This window comes from Rissa tridactyla, chromosome 1 (genome assembly GCF_028500815.1).
Source record: "Rissa tridactyla isolate bRisTri1 chromosome 1, bRisTri1.patW.cur.20221130, whole genome shotgun sequence".
In the NCBI taxonomy this organism is placed as follows: domain Eukaryota; kingdom Metazoa; phylum Chordata; class Aves; order Charadriiformes; family Laridae; genus Rissa; species Rissa tridactyla.
In genome coordinates, this window is record NC_071466.1 from 212270234 (window position 1) to 212282509 (window position 12276).

General features: G+C 39.5%; 1 protein-coding gene across 6 annotated transcripts in view; it reads left to right on the plus strand.

The window, feature by feature from the left end:
• UPF2 (UPF2 regulator of nonsense mediated mRNA decay) overlaps window positions 1–12276 on the plus strand; it is a 69907-nt gene that overhangs the window by 15402 nt on the left and 42229 nt on the right. For all 6 annotated transcript variants that reach the window (XR_008464882.1, XR_008464880.1, XR_008464885.1 and 3 more), the window contains exons 7-8: window positions 6058–6161; window positions 6691–6776. Coding sequence is in view for 3 of the 6 variants with exons in the window: in XM_054191676.1 (XP_054047651.1) it covers window positions 6058–6161; window positions 6691–6776 (190 nt within the window). In the remaining 3 variants the exon portion in view is untranslated. The remainder of the gene's footprint in view (window positions 1–6057; window positions 6162–6690; window positions 6777–12276) is intronic.

The following is a 12276-nucleotide window of genomic DNA, read 5'->3' on the forward strand; positions in this document are numbered from 1 at the left end:
GGCTTAACAGTCAAAATTCTTACCCAATCTAGTGAATTTATAATCTAATCATCCCCTTGCTTGAAACTGCATTGGGCTTTAAAAGCGAAGAAGTTAAAGCCAAAACCATGGAGTTCACATCAAAGCAAAAAAAAGTTCAGGTCCTGGTAAAGACTGTGTATCGGTGTTTAAAGTGTAAGTTCATTGAACAAGCTGGTGCATGGATCTGTGGGTTTGGGCACTAAGTGCCTAAAAGTGCCGCTCGCTCTTGGCTGAAAACAAGGATGGGTTAGGGCACGTGGATCTTTAAATTGGATGACTCTCTTGTGTACCTGAATTTAGTTGAGCTGAAATTAAGCTTGGGACTATGCTCGTCTGTGACACCTCACGAATTCAAAGAAATTGAATTGAGAGCTACCAAGCTGGTGAGGGGTCTGGAGACCAGGTCATATGAGGAGAGGCTGAGGGAGCTGGGCATGTTTAGCTTGGAGAAGAGGAGACTGAGGGGAGACCTCATTGCCCTCTACAACTACCTGAAAGGAGGTTGGAGAGAGGTGGGCGTTGGCCTCTTCTCCCAGGTGAATAATGACAGGACCAGAGGAAATGGTCTGAAGTTGCAGCAGGGGAGGTTTAGATTAGATATCAGGAAGAATGACTTTACTGCAAGAGTGGTCAGGCACTGGAACAGCCTGCCCAGGGAGGTGGTTGAGTCACCATCCCTAGAGGTGTTTAAGAAACGTCTAGATGTGATGCTTCAGGGCGTGCTCTAGTGGCAGAGATTGTAGGTTGTTTTGTTGGACTCAATGATCTCAAAGGTCCTTTCCAACCATGAAGATTATATGAAATTAGACAGCTCCAGAGTTAGACTGTTTCAGATTCCTTCTGAAAGGAAAACTGTCAGGATAATTCTATGTAATATTTCCTTAGGTTTTTCCTTTCTTTACCCAAACAGGTTGGAAAAAGCCATACCCTCTTGGGAATAAATTTTCCCTTCCACTTTTATTCTTCTCTGAGTAGTCATCAGCTTATTAAGCTGGTTAAGATGTTAAGTTTTAATTGTGGAACACTCACTTTTAATGAGTTGTTATCTTATGGTCAGAGATCTCAACAGTGGAGAATGTGGTTCTGGCTGTCTACAAGGGAGGTTCTCATGGAATCAAAAGGAAAAAGAGAAGTTCATTCTGGATTGTTCATAGCCTGCTAGATAGGTGAAAAATACTTTGTTAATGTACACTAAAGGAATGTGGGTTTTTCCTTCTTGTCTTTTTTTGGAAGAGATTCTTGACTTGATAGGCGGTTGAAGCTTATTCCAAATACAGAAGATTATTCCAAATACAAATCCAAATAACATGAGGGTGAGATCTTGTAGAAGGGCGGAAGGAATAACAGGAGATGAGATCAGAAATGGAAGATGCAGTCTCTGTATAGTTCTAGCTCACTGGGAGGCAATGCCAGTTTGAGTATGTACAGTAGCACAGAAGGAATTAATGACCATGCTTTTGATTGTAAAAGGAGGGTGATGCATGTTTTGTTACAATATAAAATATTAACCATCAGTACTAGCTTCTGTTTTTAAACTAGCTATTGACTAAACATACTCCTATCTGAAAGGTTAATCGAACATGTGTCAGAATGGGGTTTATTTTGTTATCATTAAACAGCCAGCCCTTAAAGAAAGCCTTTTACTCTGCCTTGTGATGGTAATGTCATTTGGCTCACAATGTAGGCTTTTTCTTTGCGGAGAACTTCTGCTTCATGATTGTCTTTGCTTGTTAGTTTATTTTTTGTGAAACATGTAGAAGCTTAGTGTCTTTGTGAATTCTATACCTTTGTCAAATTTCTTTAATACTGAGAAGTTAACTTCATAAATTAATGATGGAAATTAAAATAGGAATGATCACCAAATCCTTGTTCTGCTGGAAAAAGCAGCATGTGTTACTTTAGTGGAAACAGAGAAACACAGTGATGAGGGTTTGTGTGTAATGCTGAACACCTCTAGTTGGTAGCACCAGATATAGAGAATTAACAAAATTCTGAATTTAGGTGGTGTTTCAAGTTCTGTGATGTATTCCATCTAGTGAACTGGTAGACTTTTTCAGACTTTCTCTTACGTAAAATTCACTTTGGTTTGAAATTAGGAAAACTAGGTGTCCTTCAGCTGCAAAATATAGCTTTAACCTTTCTTAATACGTATTGAATTTTTGTGTATCTGTACGTGATTTAAGTTAGTAGTAATGTTTTGTGTAAAGCCAGCAAAGAATGAAACCACTGTATTATGACACTATTACAAAAATAAAACAGTATTCCTAGGTTGAGATGGGCCTTCAGTATAAAAAGAGAGGATGCATGTGGTATAGCAGGGCCTTAGATTTAAGGTCCAAGATGAAGAAAATAAAAGTAGCTTTAGTTGTTGTGGAAGTCTGGGAGTGTGGATTTCAGTTGTGGAGGGAATAAGTAAATTATAGAGGGGAAAACAGGATACATAGGGTAGGCAGTCCAGTTAGTCAGTGGGTGCTGCATATCTTCTGTTACCTCTACATCTCCTTCTGTCACTTCTATTCAGTCTTTTCTCTACTGTCCAAATGTGAGGGAGACAAGGCAGTTTTCCAAAGTGTGTATTTTTAAAGCAGGTCTGCCCTGGTGAGCATCCTTCACAGCATTGCAGTCACTGTGTCTGCACTTTTTCCCTGAAGGCTGGAGTCTATAGTCAGCTACATTTAAGATATGACATGTAAAATGAAAGTCAATGCAGTTAGTTGAAGAGGTTTGTTTACCAGGAATTCAGCTGATTTTGTTTCTCTATTGTGTTAACTTTGAGTGAATCTTAATTTTCTTATTTTCAATATGCTCAGGGAAGAGAGAGGGAGCAGATAGCACCGGAGCTGAAAATAGTGACGGAAAACATGCTGAAAGAAGTGAGTTTTGAGGTTGTTCTTAAAAGAGAAGATAAAATGTTAAAAATGAAGCTGTGTGAATGGAGACAAAGATGTTAAGTGAGGAACGGCCAGGGTGGAAGCCATCAAGGGTACTGGGAGCAGGAGGACTCTGATGTTAAGATATACATATATATATATATAGCGCCAGTTTTTGTAAGGGTGATCGGTAGTAGAGATTATGTATGGAACATGAGCATCAAGTCAACCCTTTTAATTTTGCTATACTGTTCAGAGAACTAGCAAAGTACCTATCAATATTTCTTTTAAATTCCTTCTCTCTTGATAAAGAAATATTTTTTTTGTACTTGGGTGCTTTGTGAGACTAGATTCTGAACACATTCCTCAGTGAGGCTTTGATTCAACAAGGTGTTCAACATCATGCTTGTGCCTAAATGTTGTGCAGAGAGAGGGATCCAGACAAAATTTCCTCACAGCATTGGTTTGTACCATCTGAATGGGAGGGCTCCTGCACGATCAAATTCATTACAGAAGCTTATGTCACAGAGGGAATAGCTACTAGCGTTACAAAAGCACTTCTGTTATTTCCACTGTCTGGGTGATACTCTACAAAGTAGAATGAAGCTTTTAGGCAGAGTGAAGTTTCTAGGATAGAGCCCCCTGTAAGGTTATAGTTTTGTAAAAATTAAAAAAAGTGTTAACAATAAGGGAGCCCGAGGGTTTCTCAGGAAGTATGTCTGTAGGGAGAGGGGAACGCAGGTAAGTATTATTATTGAAGTAGAAGATTGTTTTGCACCAATCGTTGCAGGAGAACAACTTCAGTAAGTCCTTAGGGTCTTATACTTTCTCCCTGGAAGTTGCGGGATTGCATGCATTTCTGGTTAAATATGAAGGCGTTTAAAAAGAAGAAATAATTTTTCCTTCGGTCTCTACAATGAGTTGATCTTACTGCATGATTTGATCTGCACCCAGGTAGACTTACAAATAGTCTAACCATAATTGTTATACGCTACTGCTTGTAGTGAATTTTTAAAAAGAGGTAATGCAGTTCTAAAATGTGATTGTTGAAAGACTGGAACTTGAGGATCAAAGTGAAAAGCAGGAAACGAACTCATTCTTTGCATGAATTGCATGTTTAGAATCATCGTTTGCCTTGGAGAAGGAAGCCCTGACCGTTTCATTTCCTGTCACTGTAAAATTCTTAGTTTTCTGTCTTAACTCCTAGACCTACTTTAGGTACTGCAAAGAGGCTTTCAACTTAAAAAGGATCCACATACTGTGATGAGAAATAAATATCTAGAAATGCAGTGGGAGAATATCTGTAGCCCTCCAGTGAAGCAGAGGACCAGTGAAAGAGGAGATATATTTGGGAACTATTGAAATTGAATGTGGTAGCAGGGCCTCTTGAAAAGTGACTGAATTGTCAAAGGCTTTTTTAAAATTAATTTAAGAGCATTGAGTCAGATTGAATAGAAGGCGGAGGTGAGACAACTAAGCCCTGTAAGGGAAAAAGAGGAAGATAAAAGAACATCAGAAGGAGACAGGAAGGTGTGGCTGTAAATATCTAAAAGAAAAAATGCATTAAAACAAAATTTGCTAGTACAAATTGTCTGGTTTGAGCTATTGCATGTGTCCTAGTGAAGTGTAACTCTGAGTATATGGTTGATGAGAGAGTCAGGGTTCCATTAAGCATTTAAAACTTCATGGTCCTCTTTTGTCTGAACATCTTCCTTTTTCTTAATGAACCTTTATCTCTTGTTCTTCTGACTTCTAGTGGCCTGTGCAAGAGAGGAGGCGATGTCATCTACTTTAATCTGTAGCACCTTCAAGACGGGGTAGCTGGTAGTGTTCCTTAGAACATTTCTTAGTGTTTCTCTACCTAGCTCAACCCTTGCCCCAACTATCTCCCAAAAACCCAACAAAAACAAAACCCCAAGAAAAAATTGTCCTACAATATAGCACCTTTGTTTTCTGTTTGCCTTTTAGTAACTTGAAAAAGGAACTTCAGTCTCTTATGCTAGCTTACCTTACTGAGTGGCCCGCAAAGATAAAGCGACTTTACCAAATCTTGGGTATTTTGTAGGTTTTTTGGGTGCAGTTTCACCACCACCATATTCACCTTTTGAAGTCTGTCTCTGTTCTGCTTTCAAATACCTCTTAAGTATTCTTGGTACTGCAGAACATCCTCAAACTGAAAGGAAACCAAGCATCATCATGTTCCTTTTTCAGGAAGCAGTGTTCTTTTGTGTTGCTTTGGCCAAGGAAGGGCTCTTTGCAAGCATTTGTGTTATAACTCGCTGTTTTAGCTCATGTTATGCTGTAGAGCAAATTAGACTCTCCTCTAGGACTTGGTAAAATCTGGAAATTTTTTGAAGCATAACACATGTTTTGTAATTAAGGGGTAACTGTAGGGGGATTGGTCTGGTGAGATCTTCATAGTTGACGTCAGAAAATCTGAATTTCAATGGTAGAGTTGTCCTGCCATCTTTTACTTGACTAGTGTTACTGACACAATTAGTAGATACAGGTCCCTGTTTCTTATGTTGCAAGTAACAGGGAAGTGTTTGCCTGAAAAACAAGTTGTCACTTGCCTTGTAATTGCTGCATCATCAGCCCTCGTTGCTTGTCACTTTATGGTTCTATACTCTGGTTTCTGTACAGCTGAAAGAATTAAGTTGGCCTCTAGTTTTAACAGCCTCAAGTGAAAAGATGTCAAGAACATACCAGGTGAAAGAATGGCCTTAATGGACATTTTTGTTCAGAAATTCTATTTCTCCTGCAGGGTAAACATACATGAAATCCACAGTTGTATTAAGGTGTGGCTTGGTGTTTTGGTTTTTCTTCCCTCATAATTATTTTCTCCCATGTTTGGGCCTTCTTGTGGTCCTCCTTTTATCACCTAAAAAAATTACCATGGTTTTCCAGGAATGTATATTTGTTGTATAAATTAGGAGGTAGGGAACTTCATGAAAAGGAAAACAGTTTTAAAGGTGATACTTTTGTCGGCATAGACAATCAGGGGATTTTTTTGCATTGAAAAATTAATTTTTGTAACTTCTTTAATCTGTAGATGAATATTTAACAACTGAACATTACAAATGCACTGTGTTTGGAGAATGTGATAGTACATCGTTGTATTTCATAGCTTAAAGATGTGTACTGCTTGTTTATTTGACTCTGTTAGAACAAGAGGATGAAGAAGCCAGTACTGGATCTCATTTGAAACTTATAGTAGATGCTTTTCTCCAGCAGCTTCCGAATTGTGTCAACAGAGACCTCATAGACAAGGTATAGTCGTATTTTTCACTTTTTCCATTCTTAGAAGCTATAATCGTCAATCAGATTGATCGGAAATAAAAACTTGAAGCTTTGGAGTTTAGCAGTAGCTGACTTTTTTTTAACCTGGAGGAAATATTTTCTTTTCCTCACTTAGTCCGCAATTGCCCAAATACTATGTGATTGTGGTTTCATCTGCCTGTTCTCTTATGTGTTAGATTGTTTTAGAAGCAGACTTGGCTTTTTGTTTTTTGTCTCCCATCACTCCCTGACAAATTCCTCACTGTTTCCCTAAAGCTGTTTCTTCCTTATGTTGATCCAAAGAATCAGTCTGTATTCCTGTAACGGGACGTGTTTTCTAACTATAGTCAGTTCTAGACAGAAATGAAGATTTTTTTTTTCCTTTACAGTTGTTTTTAAAGCAGCTGCATGTAATAAGCATAGCTCTCTAAAAGATACTTTTGAAAAGCGTGTTGTATTGCTTTAAATAAAAAACCACTACAATAAAGGTGAAGTATTATATGGACTTTTCTCTTTATAGGCAGCAATGGATTTTTGCATGAATATGAATACAAAAGCTAACAGAAGAAAACTAGTACGGGCGCTTTTCATAGTTCCTAGACAAAGGTAAGAACTGAAGGGGAACAAGCTGGATCCACCCTTTGGTTATTTAACTTAACATATGTGTATGTTTTTTAACTGTTTAAATTACTGAAGGCTGGCACATATTCCAAGCTTGCATTTATTTATTCCTGATGCGCACTTCTAGAGCGATTTTATGCTAGACCACCAAAGAAATACTTAGGATTAATGGTGAAGCAATTCACCACAATATTTTGCCATAGCAGTTTAAAATTTTTTAATAATTACTTTCTATTTTATTGTACTCACATGTTTATAGTCGATCTCTTAATGACTTTTTTTAACCTTGAAAACAACACAAAACTACTTTCTGTTCAAAAAGCAGGATCTATTTAATTCAGGGGAACTTGCACTTTTTTTAATATAAGAACCTCTAATATAGCACAATATAGTTTAGGAAGGATAATTTCTTGTCGTATGTTAATTCTCATATAGTACATAGCCATTATAGCCTTTTGTCTTCTGGAACGCAGCTGGTTCTAGGCCAGCTGGCTTGGAGGAAGCAAGAATAATAGTTGGCCTGTTGGCCTGGCCTGTTCTGTCCGTGTGTGTCTGTCTGTGTAGAGTTTTGCTATTTCTCCTGGTCTCTCTTTTTGTGTAAGAGACATCCCTGCACTTTCAGGAGGAGCCTTGCTTACAGAAATGATTGCAAATATTGAGATAGAATTGTTAAATTCACTGGAAGAATAATATATTTCTCTGCTCTCTGGTAAACTTATACCTTAAATAGGTGCAACAAATAAGTGCTATTATAAAGGAGTCACTTTTCTTGCTCCAGCTTGCCCTGTTTCTCCTGAGAGGTTGTTTTGATGATGCTTTTAGTTTCAAATGTTTCATACTCAAATCTTGGATTTCCTGTTAGAATTCACACCACTTTGATCCCATTCCATTTTTCCGTTTTAACACCAAGGAAAAAACATGTTTTGAATGTCCATTTTGTCTCAAGACTTGCGTAGACTACTGCTTTGAATAAACAGATGTTGGTGGTTTGTTTTCCTTACTTTTAATCACTTGGTTCTTGCATTGTGTTTTCAACCTTAATTCTAGCCTATTTCTACATCACATCTGTAATAAGCATCTGCTGTGCTAATAACAGCACGCTCTTAGCTGTATATCAGTCAATGGTTTGTTTGCTGACTGCAAGTATCATCATAGAATCATAGAATTGTTAGGGTTGGAAGGGACCTTAAAGATCATCTAGTTCCAACCCCCCTGCCGTGGGCAGGGACACCTCCCACTAGATCAGGTTGCTCAGAGACCCATCCAGCCTGGCCTTAAAAACTTCCAGGGATGGGGCTTCCACCACCTCTCAGGGTAACCTTGTTCCAGTGTCTCACCACCCTCATGGTGAAGAACTTCTTCCTAATGTCCAGTCTGAATCGTCCCATCGCTAGTTTTAATCCATTCCCTCTAGTCCTACCATTACCCGACATCCAAAAAAGTCCCTCACCAGCTTTCTTGTAGGCCCCCTTAAGATACTGGTAGGCCCCTATAAGGTCTCCTGAGAGCCGCCTTTTCTCCAGACTGAACAACCCCAACTCTCTCAGTCTGTCCTCTTAGGAGAGCTGCTCCAGCCCTCTGGTCATCCTTGTGGCCCTTCTCTGGACACGTTCCAGCATGTCCCTATCTTTCTTGTAGTAGGGGCTCCAGAATTGGATGCAGTACTCCAGGTGGGGTCTCATGAGAGTGGAGTAGAGGGGGAGAATCACCTCCCTCAACCTGCTGGCCATCCTTCTGCTGATGCAGCCCAGGATACGATTGGCTTTCTGGGCTGCTAGTGCACACTGACGGCTCATGTTGAGCCTCTCATCTACCAGCACCCCCAAGTCCTTTTCTTCAGGGCTGCTCTCAAGCCAGTCACTGCCCAGCTTATATCAGTGCTTGGGACTGCCCCGACCTAGATGGAGGACCTTGCACTTGGTCTTGTTAAACTTCATGAGGTTGGCATGGGCCCACCTCTCCAGCCTGTCAAGGTCGCTCTGGATGGCATCCCTTCCCTCCAGCATGTCAGCCTCCCCACACAGCTTGGTGTCGTCAGCAAACTTGCTGAGGGTGCACTCTATGCCACTGTCCATGTCGCTGACGAAGATGTTAAACAAGACCGGTCCCAGTACTGATCCTTGAGGGACTCCACTTGTCACTGGCCTCCACTTGGATATGGACCCATTGACAGCCACTCCTTGGCTGTGGCCGTCAAGCCAGTTCTTTATCCACTGAATTGTCAGTCCATCAAACCCATATTTTTTCAGCTTGGAGACCAGGATGTCATGCAGGACGGTGTCAGAGGCTTTGCTTAGGTCCAGGTAAATGACATCAGTTGCTCTCCCCTTGTCTATTGATGTTGTGACCTTCTCATAAAAGGCCACCAGGTTTGTCAGGCACGATTTGCCCTTGGTGAAGCCATGTTGATTGTACCCAATCACCTCTTCGTTATTCTTCTGCCTCAGCAGTGCCTCCAGGAGGATCTGCTCCATAATCTTACCAGGCACGGAGGTGAGACTGAGTGGCCTATAGTTCCCTGGTTCCTCCTTCTTTCCCTTTTTGAAAATGGGGATTATGTTTCCCCTTTTCCAGTCAGTGGGGACCTCACCAGACTGCCATGACTTTTGGAATATAATAGAGAGCGGTTTAGGAACCTCATCCACCCATTCCTTCAGTACCCGTGGGTGTATCCCATCGGCTCGCATGGACTTGTTCACTTTCAGGTCCATCAGGTGGTCACGAACCTGATCTTCACTTACGATGGGCAGTTCTGTCCAACCCCTGGCATTGTACTAACCTGACTCTACCTTGATATTAGTTTTGCAATTAGGAGTGCACATAATCTTTCATTCTCTCGTGTATTCTTTTCTCTAAAAACTGTGATTTTGACACCACAGTCTTCGGAGACTTTGATTGCTGCCTCTCTCAGTAATTCGTATTTTGGACAGAGACTTTTGAATATCTTCTGTGCTAGACAGACATAACAAGGTGCTCTTCAGCCCAAATTTATCGTGTAGAGTCAATAACGTTTCCATTTATCAGCCTGCTGGTAATCACAAAGTGCATCAAAACACAATTTGAGAAGAAATCTTTCGCACAACTTGGAACATCTACAGCAATGTAAATCAGCAGGGTGACTTAAGCTTTCATCTTCAGCTCTACCATAGTAGAGAATTTTCTGTGTTTGTTTGCAAAATGGAAGCAGCTTGTTGGCTGCTCTGTGAACATACAGTAATATTTGTACTACTGTCTGCTATTTCTTCTTGGTGCTGTAGATTCCAGATTGCTCAAATTGGCCATTAACTCCTGGAACCTCTTTGAAGCTGCATGATTTTCTTTGCATAATCCACTAAAACGTGCTAGGTGATAATGACCTGAAGGAACTTGTTGACTTTGTGCACAGCAAAAGAGGTAGTTCCAGACAAGAACAACGTGATGGCTTGTCAATTCGGCGGTATGGTTTCATAGATACCATAAAATCAAAAGTTGAATTTCTAGTGTATTGTGACATTTAAAAAAAAAAAGTGTTTTTTGTTCAGGCTATACTAGGAAAACAGTAAGTTGCTAGAAGTGTATACACTCTCCACATTCGTTGTCTTCCCTATGGTAGTTCCACTATCCCACAAATTTGTTTTAAGAATAATAATAATTTTAAAAAGATTATTTTTTTTCTGTAGGAACTCAATAGACTAGTATAGAAGGTGTGGTTGGCTCAAGGAGCTGCTATCTTTGTGACAGTTCTGTTCTCTAATATTTGTAACTAATACTCCAGTGAATGACTCAGCTGATCACTGTTGTTCTTTAATTATAAATATTAATTCTTAATATTAAGAAACATGAATATTCCATGTACAATTCTTTTTTAAATACCTTTTTCTGCTGTCTGCTCTGAGACCTACTGGACTAATGAATACTGCACCTTCCAATTGTAAGATCTTAAGTTCAACTCTATATTTCTGCCTGTTCTTTTGCCTGCATTAGTGATGCCTGTTTCTGGCTTACTAGGCAGGAGAAACAGGACGTTGACTGAGCTTCTTGTTCTGAGAGTTGCGATGAAAACAGCAGCTGAATTGCCCCTAGATGCAGATGATTCTAAAGGGCAATCTGTCCTAATATTTAAGTTTGCTCTCTTACTGCAGTTGGTAAAGGAGTAGGTCTGCTTTCTGTCTTGAAATCAACATTTATAATTCTTGTGGAAAAACTCCAGGTGTGTGTAGGGTACACAGTACTAACGGTTGCTATAAAATGCTATGAATTCCCTTAGAAAATGGTATAACACACTGCTTCGAAGCTTTGTGTACTATGCGTTAACCATGTTTTTGCTTTGTGTAGCTCTTCACTGAGCCATAATGATAGGTCTTTACCTTCTGTTATGGGTGTTGCATACTAGTGTTTGCTAATTCCAGGAGTTTCTGCAATATCCCTCTAAGTCTAGCTATTCTGTTGGCAGCCACAGTAAGATACTTCAATAAGAGGGTAATTTCTGTTTCTTCTCGAGAGATCAGTTTTAGGAAATGTACAGGCACAACAACTTTACCAAGAAAGTACAAAATTGTTTTTGTGTTTGAGGAGTAATGCAGACACTGTAAAGGCAAAGTCATTATGCAGTGTTGCCAGTGTTGCTTTCTTGCTCCCAGTGGCGTTGGATAAATTGGGACAGAGGCAGGATTCGTCAAGATAGAAAACCTAATTTGACAAAAAGGAGTTTTTCCTAAACTAACTGTAGATTAGTGTTAGAATACAACATCATTGCACTGCTTTGTCGAATACTTATGAATGGATTGCATTAACATTTTCAGCTGCAATTTGAACCTCCAACCCAACAGAACAGAAAGCCTTTTAAAAAGATTTTTCAATGCTAGTATACACGTGGCTTTCAGATTTGCATTGGAGGATTGGTTTAAAATTAAATATTAGCCTTTTAATTCAGGACTACATAGTTTGCACTGAAGTGCAATACAGTGATTTAACCCATGCTGCTCGCAGCTTTAGGGCATTTATGTGTAATTCCTTGCTATCGAACTGAATTATCTTCCTGTACAGATACATGTAATTATGTTTAACTGCGTACTGCAGTTTTGAATTTTTTCAACTTCAATATGGGAAGTTTAAAATCTCTTTGTAGGCCTTAAGTTCTAAACAATTCTAGGCAAACGCTGAACAGTAAATAGGGGATGTTGTGGCTTCTGGTCGTCTTGCCATTCCCATCTGTAGTGATCTATGAAGTTGCAAGTTTACTAAGCAAGAGATCTGTTGTTCATCATATGGAAATTTCTAGCATTATCGTTGTCTGTTCTTAATTCAGAAACTAGCTGCTTCTTGAGTGTTAAATAGTACTGAGCATTTGAAGTCAAAAGACTTAAAAGTCAAAAGTTTTAAGTCAAAAGACACCTTCTGTGTATCTGCCTTCTTTCAGCTTTTTATGCTGCGAATCCTCAGTAGCAAGGTCCTTTTTGTTCAATTTAACTTGACTTACCAGTGTATGTGGCATCTCTCATTTCAG